At 40.4% G+C, this 17,564-nt stretch overlaps 1 protein-coding gene and 1 pseudogene across 2 annotated transcripts in view; one reads left to right on the top strand and one right to left on the bottom strand.

Moving 5' to 3' along the window:
• Positions 1-1,766: 1,766 nt before the first annotated feature.
• FANCL (FA complementation group L) overlaps positions 1,767-17,564 on the top strand; it is a 28,208-nt gene continuing 12,410 nt past the window's right edge. For both annotated transcript variants that reach the window (XM_042891604.1, XM_042891601.1), the window contains exons 1-6: positions 1,767-1,859; positions 4,886-4,944; positions 5,740-5,800; positions 6,842-6,898; positions 7,907-8,004; positions 13,820-13,916. In XM_042891604.1, coding sequence (XP_042747538.1) covers positions 1,767-1,859; positions 4,886-4,944; positions 5,740-5,800; positions 6,842-6,898; positions 7,907-8,004; positions 13,820-13,916 — 465 coding nt within the window. The remainder of the gene's footprint in view (positions 1,860-4,885; positions 4,945-5,739; positions 5,801-6,841; positions 6,899-7,906; positions 8,005-13,819; positions 13,917-17,564) is intronic.
• On the bottom strand, positions 2,713-3,827 carry LOC122183569 (annotated as a pseudogene).

Genomic DNA, 17,564 nt, shown 5'->3' with positions numbered 1-17,564 from the left:
CCTGTAGCATTGCCAGGAGCTGCTGTGGCCAAAGTGCAGGATCTGGCACTTGGACTTGTTGAACTTCGTCCCATTGGCCTCAGCTCAGCAATCCAGCCTTTCCAGATCGCTCTGCAGGGCCTTCCTACCCTCAGGCACATTGACACCTCCGTCCAACTGGGTGTCATCTGCAAACTTTCTAAGGATGCGTTTCACAATAGGCACATATATAAAAAATCAAGCTTAAAAATGATTCATGGAAACAATGTCACTTTCTTAAGTTACTAATTGCTTTCATTTTATTTGTTTTTTTTTTTTTTTTTTTTTTTTTTTTTTTTTGATGAATGCGGTTGCTGTCCCTGACTTCACGGGATAACTTTAGTAACAAAATCTAGCTTATTGAATATTCAGAAATTACTGCTTTCAAGAGTCCAGTCTCCATACTGAGGATCTTGACATCTATTCATGATTTTATTTTCTGACTTCTTAACTACCTGAAAATCATATTTGAATGGACAAACAATTAATAACATGCCTTGTGATTCTTCTGGCAAGCAATGATTGTAATCAGACTAATAAAGGTGACCTGTGGCTGAAAAATCAAATCAGGACTCCTTTGCCTTGTGAAGTACTCCCGTCAAACCTCATCTTGCTGTGATGAACAGCTTTATGGAGGAAACTATGAGCACAGGTAAAACATAATGGCATTTAAAACCTGTTAGTGCATGTACTTGAAAACTTTTCTTGGTTTGAATCTTGCTTTGGATGGGGCATTCTATAGCAACATCAGGATGACAACCTTTGGTTCTAACAAGGAACTGAACGCGTCTTTCCCAGCAACACTGAAAATTTGCTGGAAATCTGCACTTTTTTGCAGGTTCAGATGCACTGTTTTAAAGGTATACGACAGCCTGAGTTATAGGCAAGTTTGTAGGGCCTCTTGAAACATGTATGAGGACTGCTCCAAAAGTAATGCCTTATTTATTACAATGGCCCATGACATCAGAGGTAGATGTTGTCTGTGTGGCAGTAGAGGTTGAACCTTCCTGCCAATATTCCATTACATTTTGTTGCCATGAGACACAGGGGCACTGTGACAGCACGGCATCTGACGTGGAAGTTCTTAAGAAGAAAAGGAGCATCACTGAATTCCTCCAGGTAGAAAAAACAGCACCACTGACATTCACTGACGCTTGCTGAACAAGGATGGAGATCAGACAGTGGGTGTGAGTGCAGTGAGGTGGTGGATGCTGCAGTGGCCATGTTGCAGGCAGCCATGCCCGGCTGTTGCACCACAAAACGAAGAGCTCTTGCTTATTGCTGGAGAAAATGCATCTCTACTGATGGCGACCGTCGAAAAAGAGTGCCTTGTAGCGGAGAGATCTGTGTTTTGACAGCGTTATTGTGCGCTTTGCTGTAATTTCCGTGTTAATAAATGGGAGACATTACTTTCAGAGCAACCTGCATATAATAACCCTCCGAGGCTTGTTTAAAACTCATTTTTCGGACTTCCCCAAGCACAGTGACCGCGAACTGCTTATCGCCGTATGGCTGGCTGTAGATCACGATCCCCACTCGAGGGCTTCCTTCAGCCCCGTTTCCTCAGGACGTCCCGAAGCGGGAAGGAGCGCGCGCCTCACACAGCGGCCGCCTGACAGACGGGCGGGAGAAGCAGCGCAGCCCGGCGCCAACGCACGGCGCGCCCCTGCGCCTCGCGCGCATGCGCAGCCTGATGGGCGGGGCCTCGGCGCTGTTCGAACGGTGGCGGGCCGCGGACTTGTGGCGGCATGGCGGCTCGGGGATCTCTGTTCCGCCAGTGCCCGCTGCTGCTGCCTCAGAACGGCGAGGGGACGGCCTACGAGGGCTTCGTCAGCGCGCAGGTACCGGCTCCGCTCGCGTCGCGCTACTCGACGGCTGTGTGAGGGCCTCTGAATGGAGCCCGGCGCAGCGGGGCCGCCGCGCTGCCCGGAGGCGCCCGGCTCCGTGTGAGGCGAGGGGGTGCCGCGCTGCGGCCGCGGCTCTGTAGCGTGTGTGGTCGCAGCCCGGCTCTGCCGTGACAAACAAGGCGCTAGCGTGAGCGGCTGCTCTCTGATGCGGCTGTGGGATCGAGGCTGGGGCTGCGGTGTAGCGAGGGTCTGAAGTTACTGACGATCTTAGTGAAAGGCTCAGCCTTCGGAGGAGTTTGGAAGCAGTTGGTGCTCCAGTGGGCTGTGTTCTGCTCTGGGGCAGGCGCTTTGTTTTTGCTGATGGGGATCGCAGATGTGGTAGGACTCTCTGGAGTCCCTTGGCAGAGACTTAGGGCAGGCTGTGTGCATTCAGGTTTTGGATAAACTCCAGGAATGGAAGCCCCAGGACCTCTCAGGCGAGTAGACCCAGTCTTTGACCACCTACACTACCAACAAGTGTTTCTCTTGTGGGTTTTTTGTTGTTGTTGTTGTTGTTGTTCTCCCCCAACCTCACTGCATCTAAGTGAAGATTCCAATATTTAAACTTATACCCACTGCCTCTTGTCCCTTGGGTGTGTGTCACTCCATTGAGTCTGACCATGTGTTCTTTTCTCTTTGTCAGGAATTTTTTTTTTTTTTTTTTTTTCCCCACTGTGAAAAGTGCTTTAATGGTGCCTATACAGCATTGGAAGTGACTTGAAGACAAGAGAAGGAACACAACACAGAAGTTTTGAATGACAGTTCATACAGCTTTAAACAAAACTTACAGGTGTCATCAGCATAGCTCTTACTCTGCCTCCTCCTCAGCCTCTTCCTCAAACTCCCCCTCCTCCTCAGCAGTAGCGTCCTGGTACTGCTGATACTCAGACACCAGGTCGTTCATGTTGCTCTCAGCCTCTGTGAATTCCATCTCGTCCATGCCCTCCCCCGTGTACCAGTGCAGGAAAACCTTTCAGTGGAACATGGCTGTAAACTGCTCTGAAATGCATTTGAACATCTCCTGGATGGCTGTGCTGTTACCAATGAACGTGGCAGACATTTTCAGGCCATGAAGTGGAATGTCACAGAACGCTGTTTTAACGTTATTAGAAATCCACTCAACAAAGTAACTGCTATTTTTGTTCTGGATGTTTGCTCATCTACCTCTTTCATGGACATACGGCCTCTGAAAACAGCAGCTATGGTCAGGTAGTGGCCATGCTGTGGGTCACGCGCAGCCATCATGTTTTTGGCATCAAACATTTGCTGCGTGAGCTCTGGGACGGTCAGAGCACAGTACTGCTGGCTGCCGTGGCTTGTGAGAGGGGCAAAGCCAGGCATGAAAAAGTGCAGGTGGAAGGGAGCCATTATTCACTGCTAGCTTCCGCAGGTCGGCATTAAGCAGGCAGGCAGGTGGTGACGCTGCTCATGGTGGCTGACACTAAATGGTTCAGATCACTGTATGTTGGCATAGTTAACTTCAGTGTTCTGAAGCATATGTCATAGAGAGCTTCGTTATCAATACAGTAGGTTTCATCTGTGTTCTCCCCGAGCTGGTGCACCAACAGTGTGGCGTTGTAGGGCTCTACTACAGTGTCTGATGCTGCTCTTCCCCCCAACTGTGTGTAATTTGTACACACTGGCTTTAAGGGTACTTCAGATGCTTAAATCACCCTCTTGGCTCTCCATGGTCTAACTTCAGTGTGTCTCTACTGCATCCCAGGAATGCCTTACCACCCCTGAGCAGAGAGGAAACATTGCCCCTGGGCCTGCTGGCAGCTCTGTCTAATGTAGCATTAGAGGCACTTCACCTCCCTTGTTGCAAGGGCGTACCGCTGGCTCGAGGTCAGCTCTGTGCCCACTGGGATCAAACACGGCCTTTTCTGCAGAGCTGCCCTCTACTTGCTTAGTACTTTGGTGCATGGTATTATTACCAGTTCATGTCATATCAGCTGCTTCCTCCAGTCTTCTGTCCTCTGCAGACTTGCTGAGACTGCAGTGTCCCCTCATCTGGGTCAATAACTAGGGTTTAGTAGTGTTGACCCCTGGTGTGTGCCTTTAGTCAGTGGCTTCCATCTGGACATTGTCATGCTGAGCACAACCTTTAGAGCCTGGCACCTTTAACAGCCTTCAGTCCACCTCACTGAGAGCCTCTTATGGAAAAAGGTATTGAAAGCCTTGCTGGGGTCAAGGCAAAACAAAATTAGAATATATTTGCTGTTGTTCTTACCTTTCTTCTGAAGAAATGTCAGAGTCTGTGGTAGTAGTTCAAGGTGTGCCGAGATGGAAGAGAATCTGAAGTTTTGAGATAAGTTCATTGTCCACTTCTGGGAGGTGTCTTACAAACCTTTATTTCAATTCTGTTTTCATAATCCTTTGAGAATGTTGGGGCAAGATCATGAATAGGGGCAATTAATAAAAATAGAAGTGAACGGTGTTTAGGAGCTGCTTTGTAAAGACTGCACCAGTGGGGCCAAGAAGTATGTTAATGTGGTTGAGACTATTTGAGTTTATGGCTTCTAAGTTGCTGAAAGTCTTCTGTGCGTAAGTGCCCAAGTTCCTTTTTAGCATAGTACTTTTATAATAAAAGTCTACTCTCTTCCTTGAGTTGAAAAGACGTTCTCACAGACTTCAGCATGACTTGGACTGTGGCATGTCCAGATCTGAGTAATGCTTTTTTTCTTTTTTAAATGAATTACTTTTCTTTATAAAATATGATCTACTGAAAACATTCTTATTGAATACTGTGAGTTACAGAGATCAAGAATATTTCAAGTTGAGAATTAAAACCAGGATTATTCCTACCTGTTACTCATACTGCCTTTTTTTTTTCTAAATGAATAAATTCTGCGTAATATTCCTGAAAGTCACAGAAGAGAAATTTTCTTGCTTAGCAGTCAATACTTTCAGGAAGTATTGCCCACAGTATCAAACAATGTTTCTTTGCTGGCCTTCCTACTAACTAAATGCTTATTTTCAAGGGTAGAGACTTCCACATCCGGATACTTTTACCAACAGATTCTCAACTGAAAAATGCAAGGTAAGATAGTCATATGGAAAAAGATGTGTGAGTGTATGTAAGCAAGCATATTTGATGAAAGCAATGATGAATATGTGTATTAATTGGTACCTTTTTCCAGTATGAATGTTAATAAACGCTAATAAACAGTGATAATAAATATCAACTGTATCAAAATATTTTGTTTTAATTAATTGGCTATTTTTATATAAGTCAGTGTACTTGAGAAAATGTTTATTTAGATCAAACTATTTATACGTCACCATTTGGAAAACAGAAGATGCAGAGTTGTAAATTAAAGGAGTTATATACTGATGTTAAAATGCTATGCTATTACTGAGCTTCTCTTTAAAAGCCCTGTTCTTATTGGTGCAGTTGTTTGTCACAGTGGTATTTAGGGATGTGCACTGTATGTATGCATGCATACATTCGTTCTTGGCATTCCACTCTATGCTTCTACCTGCTGTGAACTGTGAACAAGTGATATTAGGTAGCTTTTACATTCTAGATCAGCTAGCCAGAACGCCATTATAAGTAACTGACATTTTCAGGCTTGAGTTTTAAAATACTGGTATTTTTTTATGAAGTCATATTAGCTTGGAAGAATTATGTTGCTTTCAGCAAAAAAAGAGGCTTAATTTCTAATGGGCTGTGGATAGTGACATTTGAAAATTTGAAATGTATTTGAATATGAAATCTCAAAGAAATTTGAAGTATTGTTTAATTCCTTCTATGTTGTTGGCACCAAACTTTGTGATCCTTTCTCAAAATCATGTAGCATGAATTTAAAATAAATACAAAGTACTGTTTGTCCAGGATAGAGTGTGGCTGGCAGCTGAAGAAGATCCTTCATGGATATCGGCATATTTTGAAACAGGTATGCTGCTTCTAAAACCATTTCTGTTAGATGTCTATCTATGATGATTCTCTTAAGTGTGTGTGTGTGTATGATTTGTGAAACTTCTACTCACGCTTGTTCTGAAAGTGTTAAAGAATTCTAATTTCACCTTGTGGGCAAGATGTGCTATTGAGTATTTGCAGACTGCTGTGAGGTGAGATGGATTGGAATTAGAAAACAGTCGCTTTTTATTCGAGGTTTGGAGTGAGGCTTTTTGTTTGTTTGTTTTCCTTTTGTTCATTTTTGAAGGTTAAGTTAGAACTCATAATAAATTACAGCTGACATCTTACACTTTCCTTAATTTCTCTCTGTATATGCAATAAATTGTTCATAGTGCATAAAGGAAAAAAATCACAGAAGTTGTTGATTTATGTAGCTCATTCTGTGTTGTGGGCAGTCAAGGAATCTAAGTTAAACCTCTCTGTCCTGGAGAAACTTTTAGAGCAAGGATATAACTGCCCTCCAGCCATGGAGGATATTGTAAGGAAACATCTGCCAAATGTGCAGATGGCATCTCTCAGACTTTGTGCTGCTTTGTAGGACAAGAGTTGCAGCTCTGGAGTATCTTAAGTTACAGAGCTACAGAACCAGGAGCATAAATATGTTTAGGATCCTTTAGAATGTGCGGTATCTGGAAGTAGGTGGTTCTTGAGAGTTCTTAAAGAAAATTGAACTGAAAATGTTTTGAGCAATTCAGAAGCATCTCTTCTTTCTGGTAGAAACTGAAGTGTCCATAAAAGTCTTCCTAAATACAGATAAATGCATGAAGTATGAAGTCTTCACAAATCACGTAACAAATGTGTTACGTGATGATATTTGACAAAGATGGTAGTTAATTTTCACTGAGGTTCCCTGAACTGGAGGCTCGTTTTTCAATTGAGGTATTTAAAATTTTATGTGGTTGAGATTTTTTTTTTTTTCCTTGTTAGTGGCTTGATAACACCAGAAGAGTAGATATTTAGACTGGAATTATTTACCACTAAATGTTATGATATGAAAACAATGCTCTGTTCCTTCCAGAGGTTGCACGGTTGTCCAGATCTTGTCAGTTTTGTGGTGGAGCTGAAAACTGTCTTGGTAAGTGGCAGAATATCCAGAATATCGATGCTTGTGCTTTTTCTCTTGTTGTGGTGGTGTTTTTTTTAATGTTTTTTTAACATACAAGAAAAGTATTACACAATATCAGTGTGTTGCTCAAGCTGTTTTCGCTTTTTCACTGTATGCTGTTGGAACACTGTTTTTTTTTCAGTTTGACTATCCACTTTCATTGTGCATCTCAGGGTAGAATTAAGTTTAATAATAATGAAAAAATCCTTGCTCCTGATGCTGCTTCAGTAGTGTCTTCCACATCTGTCAGGTACAAAGCTCTGAGGCTGAGTGACGTTGATAGCAGCTCTTGAAAGTAATCCTTCATCGTTACTGTAGTTTTGGAAACAGATCTCACTTTATATGATCTGTAAGCAAAATTTTAAGCATGCTTTTCAAGTCCAAGTAGTGCAACACTAAGGTGGGCAACACGTGGCTTTGTGTTTGTTTGTTTTTCTGTTGTTTTTCCTCTGTAATTTGGTATGAAGTTTTTCATAGAACTTTGGAGGCACCTGCCTAATGAAAGCCTGTACACAAACTCTGGGATCCTATTGTATTAAAACAGAGACACTGATAACTTTTTGACTGACAGTGTGTGGCTGTATATGAGGGATTCCATGTTTCCTTATGTGGCTGTGATGCTCAGGAGGCAGCTGTGGGCTTCACAGAACCTTCTTTTGAAATTTTCTTTCAGACAAGATGCTTGGCTTCCAATTTATTAGATGAAAAAGAGGCACATTTGATATTTGCATCTGAAGACTGTTGTCAACATCTGTGTTTTTTTTTTTAAATTGCAGATGTTTTCATTAGCAGTATCTGAAGTAATTTACCAAACAGCTTTTGTCTGCTTTAGCTGGAGGCTATAACAAAACAAATGCAGTGTACAGTTAATTTTACATAAGTTTAATATTTTGAATGAATCGCAAAAATCACATAACTAAGTAGATGCAAAAACATTGAAATCTTCCTTAATGATGTTTTTAACATTCTTTTAAACAGGAAATTGCTTTGAAGAATACACAAGAGCTGCATGTACCAAGGCCACCAGAATACTACTCCTGTCTTGTCAGAGATCTAGAAATATTGGGTTGGAATAAGTATGTTTATTTTGTTACCTAGTCGAATACCCTCTCATACATATATGTTAGGTGTTGGTTTCACATATAACTTGTTAATTTATCCTGGTCAGAAGAAGTTTTAAAATAGCCTGCTGCAGCACAAAGTAAAAAAAAGGATGAAAAAAATAAATCAAAACCCTGCTTCAGCTGACGACACATTTTTCAGTATTGGATAACTGAGCTGGGGTTTGAGACTGTACTACTAACCAATCGATTCTGTGACCTACAAACTATTGACATAGTGAACAATACTATATTTATAGGGTTTTTTTTTTTTTTTACTATTTCAGTCATGCACTGAGTTATATAATTATAACTGACTTCATGATGGTGTGGTTCTTCACAAAACTAAAAAAGCATAGAAGAGACTTTGGGAATTTGTTATTCCAGAACTGCAGAACAATCAGCCCTTGAGAAACTACAGAAATTGATTGTTTCTGGCTACCCAGGTGGTTCAAACAAAGATGAGGGCCTATGAAAGGCATCTGGTGGGTTTTCTTGACTCAGCTGTGCAGGGAGACCATGTTTGGGTCTCCCCAAACAGGGGACCATGTTGCTTTTGAAGGAATTGGTTACTGCACAAGGAGAGAGTAAGCTGTGTTACCTGATCAGGTTGGCTTAGTGCACCTGAGTGCAGGATTTCACAGGAGGGGTACCATGCTGTTGTATAAAATGAGTATCTATGAAATAGGGAATGAAATTCAGGTGGTCTTCTTAGGGAAGTAAAATAGTAGTGAATCACAAAAGATGCTTATCTTTGTTGAGGAAAGAAAAGTACACGTAGCTGCATCTGGGAACTTATTTGTTAGGCTATTGCATGTGTTCAAACAGGTGATATTTATTCACAATCCGGCAGGCCCTCAGATGAGCTGATTGTAGGAGTGTCAAATTAAAGTTCTTCAAAGGAAGACATGGATCTCCTCTTATAAAAATAAAGGAGCTGGGGTTGTGATCAAATACTCAATGTCTGTGCAGAAATGTTTCAGGAATCTGCAATGCTTCCTGATTTGCAGACTTCTGGGAAGGCTTTACCTGCCATCACATGTCACTACTAGCAAGTTCTCTGATATCAAACAACTTAATCCTCCAGCAGAGAGCTTGGAATGACTTATATCTAGGTAACCTTTATGGAATTGAAGGCAGTTATTTCTGTGTAGGCACAGAGAAAATAAATTTGTAGACTGTGTTTAATTTTACTGATAGCATGCAATTAATTTGAGTGCCTTCTTTCAAGGGGCAAAGATGAAAGATTGAAGAGTTTTGAATGAGAAGCTGTATTTTAGGTTCTCTAAAACAAAAGTTTGAAACAGGAGGTCTGCAGTTGGAACTTTCGGAATGACAAATGTACTTTTGTTTCTTAATCTTGGCTGGTATTTAACATGTTTATTTCACCACATGAAGTAATTTTTTTTTTTTCTAGAGCCTTATGTTGAGGAATAGTCCTAAGTTTTCTCACTTTTGCGTATGAATAAGTAATATGTAAGTAACATTAAGTGGGAATTTGTTTTGAAGACCTCCTCTTTAAAACGTCCTTCAGCTACAGTAATTTCCATTATTGAGGATGTAGCTGGTGGGTACAGCTGATGGCATATTCTTCAAGCAGGTCTGAGAATATGTATTTATAAATTGCATATCACTGAGCATAGTACACTCTTGAAATAATTTTAGTAGCTTATCTCAAAGAGAGGAGTACTTCTCTCTTGCTATAAATGTAAAATATTCAGTGGTTTACTGTTAAAAAACACACCAGTGTTTTATCAGAGAGCATGCTTCTAAGGCAGAGTTTGCCTCATTTTCTAGTTAAAATTGGTTTTTGTGTGGACAGACAACTTGTGCTGTGCTTTTGTCCAGTGTACTCAAGTAATTTTGTAGACATGGATCTCTTGATTAATGTGTTATGGTTGCTGTTCAGCCTGGGAGGTGGGGAGTCAGTTGTTAAAAGGACTGGGCTGTACATAAGGGATCATGTCTGCTTTACAGTGAGTTGATAATTCGAAGTGTATTAGCAAGTTCCTCCTCTAATTAAAAGTATAATGAACTACAGAGAAGGCCACTTAACCTAAACTGGTTTTGGGCTGCAAGAGATGTGTACTTGCATATTAAAAACATGGTGGTATGGTCTAGCAGAAAACTAAGCCTTCTTACTGCCAGAAAACTTCAATTAAATGCTCACACCTTGTGACACATCTGGCTTTATTTATCAGCATTAGTCTTTGAGGGAGAAAAAGAAAAAGACAAAAACTGGCTTGTTGTGGACTTTTTCTCAGTAAGATTTTTGGGCCGTGCTCCAGCCAATCCATCTCTGAATGCATCCAAATCCAACTGAAAAATTTTCTTATTTGAAAGAGAATCTAAACAATAGGGTAATAGTCCCTTATCTCTAACGTGAGCTAAGAAGCTTTTAGGGATGGCAGAAGTGTATTCAAATAACTTATCTAAGGAATATGTGGAGTTTCTCAAAAACAAATTGTAGACGTTACTTGAAGTGATCTTATGCCTCTTTCCTCTTCAACCGCTGAGAGTAAAACCAGTAATGAATATTGTAAGTGGGCAGGCTGCCATTGTTAGATATAATCACTTTCTCTGTTATAATGGAGGCTTTATTTTTTGACCTAATTTTAGTGTGGAGTACACATTCTTTCATAGTCAAATACTTGTTCACAAAGGTCACATTTCAATAGGTTCTACGGTTTAACTGAATTTCCTATAGTAACTGCTGTCCTTCTTGAAGCTGGAGTGTTCAAAAGAAGTTACTCGTATAACTTTAAGAAGATGAAGAAACTGGCACAAAATAGTTTGCTGAGATGGGGAAGTTTGCTTGTGAACCCTTATAGTAGTAAAATAAGTGAAAGGTTTTTCTAGTGTTATAATCTGACTAGTTGAGGTAGGGAAAATGCTTCAGGTAGGTTGCTTAATTTGTCACCCTTGTGTGGATGACATCTCCAAATTATGCTTGACCAGAGTGGTTGCCTTCTACATTGTCATCACTGGATGGATGGGGGGAGAGCAGTGCATGTTGTGAGCCTTGACCACAGCAAGGTGTTTGACGCTGTCTCCCACAATGTCCTTGTAAAGAAGCTTAGAAAGATGAGTGGGCAGTGAGGTGGGTTGAGAACTGGCTGACTGGCGGAGCTCAGAGGGTTGTGAGCAGAGGCGCAGTGTCTAGATGGAGGCTAAGAAGCCTGTGTTCCCCTAGGGTCTGAGCAGGTCTGGTCTGATTCAGTGTCTTTGTTGGTGACCTGAATGACAAGGCAGAGTCCACCCTCAGCAAGTTTGCTGATGTATGAAGCTGGGAGAAGTGACTGATGTGCCAGAAGGCTGTGCTGCCATTCAGTGGGACCTGAGCAGGCTGGAGGTTTGGATGGAAAGGAAAATTCAAAGAAATAAGTGTAGAGTCCTGCACCTGTGGAGGAATGACAACATGCATCAGTACAGGATAGGGGATGGCTTGCTGGAGAAGAGCTCTGCAGAGAAGGACCTGGGGATCCTGATGAATAACAGGTTGGCCATGAGCCAGCAGTGTGCTCCTGTGGCCAAGAAGGGCAATTATATTCTGGGGCACATAAAAAAAGAGCGTGGTCAGCAGGGTGAGGAAGGTGATCTTCCTTCTCTGCTCTGCCCTGGTGAGGCCACATCTGGAATACTGTGTTCAGTTCTTGTTTCCCCAGTTCAAAGAAGACAGGGATCTTGTAGAGAGAGTCCAGCACAGGGTGACAAAGATGATAAAAGATCTGGAACATCTCCCATGTGAGGAAAGGCTGAGAGATCTGCAACTGTTCAGCCTGGAGAAGAAAACGCTGAGAGGGGATCTGATCAATGCTCATAAATATCTAAAGTGTAGGAGGCAATTCGACAAGACCAGACTCCTTTTCAGTGGTGTGTAGTTATAGGACAAGGAGTAATGGCCCAAAACTGGAACATATGAAGTTCCACATGAATATGAGTAAGAAATTACTTACAGTAAGGGTGATGAAGCACTGGAACAGGCTGCCCGGGGAGGTTGTGGAATCTCTTTCTATGGAGATGTTCAGGACCATCTGGACACCTACCTGCGAGACCTGCAGTAAGGAACCTGCTTTAGCAGGGAGGTTGAGCTTGATGACCTCTAAGCTTCCTTCTTCTATTCTGAGGTCGTATGAAGAAGTTCATATGGCTTTTACAGAGTTATCCAGCTTCCCCTGGTTGCACAGAACTCGCTTCTTCATTTTTATTTTTTTTATCCAGAGACTGGTAGAATGATGTTACAGAATGAGTAGCCAGTAAGCTACTGAGTTCTTTTCTTTTATCTTAAATGGAAAATTGAATCCTCCTTCATCCCCTGGAGGCAGTTTATTGCTTTTTACATTCTGTTGAGAAAAAGGAAGACCAGCAGTGAATTTTCATTCCGGGCATTCTGCAACAGTAGATGGAAGCCTGGGTTGTAAGTAATTTCTTATCTTTATAAAAATGTGTAATATAATTTTGAGGTAAAGTTAGAATGAGGTGTGAGCAGTGATTGTTCCTATTGGAGGAGAAATGCTGTAATGTTCTCTAGGTAAACTGAATTTAATTGACTACATTTTGATCAAGACTTCTATTTCTTTAAACTGTTCTGGAGGAGTGGCAAAATATTCCCAGAAATTTGTAGGCCAGTGTAATATTGCTTTAAATTATCCAGCATTAAATGTGAAATAATGTCTTTTTCAGCACTCAGTAGCACTACTACTTTTTTCCAACCTTATTTTTCATGTGTGATTACGGAGATCACTTTGTTCCTTTCACCTCCTGCTAGGAATGTGTAGCTCTACTTTTTCCTATGTAGACTTCTACAACTGTGTATCTATTTGCTCTTGAAAGAGAAACATTTTTTCCAGTGTGCTGGTTGAAGTGACTGGGCTAGTGTGTATTAATTTAGAAAAACGTTACTTAGGTTAGCTAGCAGATACTTGCTTTGAGCTCTGGGCTTTTCAGTCTAGGTGATAAGTTTGTGCAACAATTGTAGACTGCTTTTTTATCATCACAGGGGAATGATGCTGTAACAATGTCAAAATGCCCACATACTCAGCTCTCTGTTGAACATAGGGATAAGTCTCAACCTTCTGGCAGCTGTTGAAGCCTCTCAGCAGAATGTACTTTGTTGGAAGAGTGTATGTCATAATTTCCTTCATCTTCATTGTTTAGGGAAGTATCAGTAACGTCTTAAACAAAAAGGTTTTGTATTAAAACTTATTTATGTTTAGTACGTACTTTCTACTTGCTTGAGTGCATTTATACTGCGTGAAACTGTCATGAAACAAAGGTGAATCACTGCAAACAACTCATTTTGTACCTGTTCTAGAACTGCTTTTTGTGAAAAATCAATTTCAGAATGTGAACCGTTAGCCACCGAATTCTCAAAAATAATATTATTGATAACAAAAGAGAGCTTCATTGAAGACAAAAGCAAATCGAGAGCATGAAAGTCTCACGGTGTAAGAAACCGCAGAAATGGATCAAAGATTTGACAGGAAGTTTAATGTGTACATAAGTAGAGGCTGACAGGAACATGCTGTGTGTGTCAAAGGTTCCAGTGATGGAAAACTGAAACATAGCGCTCGCTGACCACAGCGTGAGCCGTGACACACACTGTAAATAACCCAAAGATGTATGACTGCATTAAGCAGTGGTGTATTAACAGCAGTAAATCCAGAACAGCCGAAATGCTCGGCGTATCAGACTTGCCCTGATGAATATTTGAATCAGACTAGTAAGAGTATTGCAGATCTTTCAAACTGGAGTTCTTGAAATCCCATCAGAGCTTGCTTTTCCCTTTCAGAGTCGCGTATGTGGACGCTGGGCTCACCACAATCAAGCTGAAGGCTGAGGACTCTCGTGGTCGACAGCATCTGGTCACTCTGAAGTTAAATGCAAAGGTGAATTTATATGGGGGAAAATACTTCAAGATTTCCATGAAAAAGATGGATTTTCTAATTTGTAAGGATTTCAGAGAGTTGGTCTGATAGCATGTCTGTTGTGCAAAATAATCTGGTTTTTGGTGGTTGGCTTTTTAGAAATTGTTTTGTAAAATGCAGAATTTTCAGACTTGAACTTCAATGAAAATTCCTAATATGTTATTGTTGTCTGAAGGTCTTACAAGAGGCTGCACGTCACGTGAGAAACACTTTGTGATGCTGCAATTAATAATGCTATTTTAGAGACTTTCATACATTATCACTCAGTCCAGAGACTAAACATATAAGAGCAATTGGAGGATGTTATGTAGCTTCTGTGGCAAGTCTTACTGTTTGAGCTGTCAAGATTTATGACAGACTGACTGCAGAATTGACATTTTTAAGCATTTAACAAGCAAAACAACAACAAAAAACAAACCGTGGCATGTATGGAAGCAGCAAAGTTTTAATTCTTCCTAACACATAGAACTGAACTCAAACTGTAATACTTCTTTGTAGAATTTCTTGTTTTAAGACATGAATCTCCTACCAGAATCTATGAAGATCTGGGCTATGTGATGGCAATTGTGTGGTCATTGCTGCTACCTTCAGAAAATCAGCTTTGGGGTAAAATACGATTTGGAAACTATTGGTGGTCCATCATCTGAAATAATAAACTTGAAGGAATAAGAACTGGACACTGTATGTCAAACTAAATTTCATCATCAGAAACTTCCTGTATTCTTTAAGAAATAGAAATGCAGCAGTTTTTTAGTTTTACATAAGACAAATTATTACCTTACAGGACACAACAGAGAACTGCCAGGGAATGCTGGTTATCAACATAGGTTTTCAGAAACTAATAAAAGTGCTCTAAATATATATGCATGTGTTTATGCACGCAGTAATGAACAAATAATTAATTTGCTAGTCACTTGGATGTTAAATACACTCATGGGGGGGGGGGAAAAAAAAAAGGTAAAATTGTGGGCTATTTAGTGTGCAAGAACCTGGCTGTATTGGCATTGTTTATAAGGGAGTTGCTATCCATGTACTTAGTATGGCATTAGAAATTAAATGCATGCAGCCTGTTGCCCCTAAGCTATTTCTTCAGCTTATGGAGATTGAAGTAAAGCACTTTTAACTGTAAAGCTCAAGCACCTGATAAAACCAGTCAAACAGTGTTACACTTCTGCATTGGCTGGTTGTGTTTAACTTATCGCTGTACCATGGTGGGAATCAAGCTCACCCATTTTCTGTCCTTCTAAAAACTTGTGCTTCATAGTAACAAAATGTGTGTGGTTGAGGCTCCTAATAGCAGAAGAAAGCACCTTCTATCAACTAAAGATGCGGTGTAATAAAAAGACTAGATTATCTAAATTGTCTGCTGTGAAAAGTAATCATCAAATTTTTCTTTTCAAGTGATTTTTGTGATGAAAGGATCAATTGTTTGTCCTTTTGAAACTGTCTGGCATTTAAACTTGCCAGAGGAGAGAATTTATATGTGAAATGTTGCTGACACAAGGGTTTGATTTTCCTTTATATACATATCTCATGCGTTTGAGAAGACTGTGCTTTTTAAGAGATTTCTTTTGGTAGCATGCTTTAATTCAATTATGCTTATTTTTGTTATGCTATTTCTTTGACTGTGGTTAGTTTGAGAGTTAAACCTCTCCCCTGAGCACACGTTGCTGGCAGTGGTTGCTTCAGCCTTGTCCTTGCAGATGCCGTGCACTGAGATGAGTTGATAAGCACCCCGACAATGATTTCGGGATGGACAACTTCTACAAGTGGTTTAGAAAATCATTCTTCATGAAGTTATAATGTGTATTCAAATAATCCTCTGAATGTGCCTACCATCCCTAATGGCTTGGATGTACTTGGAGGACTTTTCAGTTTGTCAAAGGTTTTCACTTATCCTTGGCTCAGTGTTCTTTGTATTAGGAATTGCTCTTTTATAAACGGTTACTCCCTATAATCTGCATTTATAAAGTACGTGGGAAACGTGGGGCAATCAAATTCAGTCTGGAAGGATGGAGAACATCATGTCATCACTGTGTGTGCGATCCAGTGCTACGCAGCGTCAACTTGTGTAAATTATTGGCACTGTCCTCATAACAGGATGCATTGTTTTATGCTCAGGTTACATTTTGTGAAATAGTTTTCAGTTCAGTTTGCCTAAAAATGCCTGATGCAGAAAATTTCTTCCACTTGCAATGTAATAAACGAGCTAGAAGGTTTCTGAAAGCCAAATCTGTGTCTTTGCAAGGTATAAAACCAAATACATCAGGTTTTATTTTTCAGGTTTCATGTTGTATTACATGAGGAACTCATACATTTTAGTTCTTGGAAGTGGGTTGGGTGCTTGCCATTTCAGAACTCTAATAGCTACTGCAATAATTTGCATGCCGTGTAGTAAACAAGATGCTTTGACAGTAATTAAGTGAATGATTTGGCGAGGGTTATTGAAAATGCTTTTTCTAGATAACATCAGCTGCATGCTCAAAATACAGTAAATAAATCTTTGCTCTAGCAATTGCTTAAATTCTTCTGAAAAGTAGGATTTCTACCATACCAATCTGACTGTGTGTATGGTGCTGCTGATACACTGTGGGATAGTGCTGTAAAATACTGTCTCCTGCAGAATCATCGTGTTACTTTATACAGGATTTCACCCTGCAAGGTTGAAAAGCATTAAAGAGATAAGGTAATTTATTTTTTTGAATAATGTTTGTAGGATCTGTTTGCAACCACTTGTTCAAAGTCAACATACAAAAGAATGCATAAAGTGAATTTACTTACCAAGAAAATAAGCACCTAATTGGTTAATGCTGCTGATATTTAACTAGGGCAGTCCTAAAATGAATCCCATGCAGAAACTGATCTGTTTGTTTTAAGCAAAGTTTTTTACACTGAAAACAAGTTTATTTTTATGCAAGCATTAAAGCATTTCATGAAAAATAACACGAACGCTACAGTAAAAGAAACTGTGACAGCTTTTGTGGGTACACTTCCCTAAACTGTAACTGCCTCCTGTCCAAATCAGTTGTTTGTTCTCTTGCTCTCTTGCTGTTTTTTAGCTTGTCTGCCTCCAGTTTGGTAAAATAGCAAATCACACAGTGCTCAAGTTGTAGGAGTCGTCTTCAGAAAGCAGATATCTGACAGAAGCTACAAGTGAAGGCATACTAAAAAGTGCAAGTTTAAACAGATTTCTGTGAAATGCATGAATCCACCTCATTATTAACATCAAGGCAGGGCAGAATGGATGCTCTAGGAAAGATATACTTTTTTTTTTTTTGCTCTTTTATAAAGAACAATTGGGAACCAGTTCCTGTAGAATGACACTGTATATGATGTAAGGGCACTTCAAAAAAGAAATTACATTGATTGCTGGATGTCTGGTAGATGATGATATCTGTGTGTGGAGGTTTATTATGAGTGCAGGATGGTTATGGGAAGCAGCATAGTCAAGCTTCATGTGTCTTTAATTCAGGGAGGAAGTTGGGACCTTTTTGTATGTCTGCTCAAGTAAGGTTTTCTGAAATGTTTTCTGGCGTTAGCAGTTTGTGCAATAGCAACACAACTTCTGCAATACCTCCTGGTGTGTCACTGCCTGGATTGGGAATGTTG

This window comes from Lagopus leucura, unplaced genomic scaffold (assembly GCF_019238085.1).
Source record: "Lagopus leucura isolate 7727_CA_CO unplaced genomic scaffold, USGS_WTPT01 Super-Scaffold_73, whole genome shotgun sequence".
NCBI classification, from domain to species: domain Eukaryota; kingdom Metazoa; phylum Chordata; class Aves; order Galliformes; family Phasianidae; genus Lagopus; species Lagopus leucura.
The sequence above is the reverse complement of the archived record's forward strand: the minus strand, read 5'-3'. Positions and strand labels throughout refer to the sequence as shown.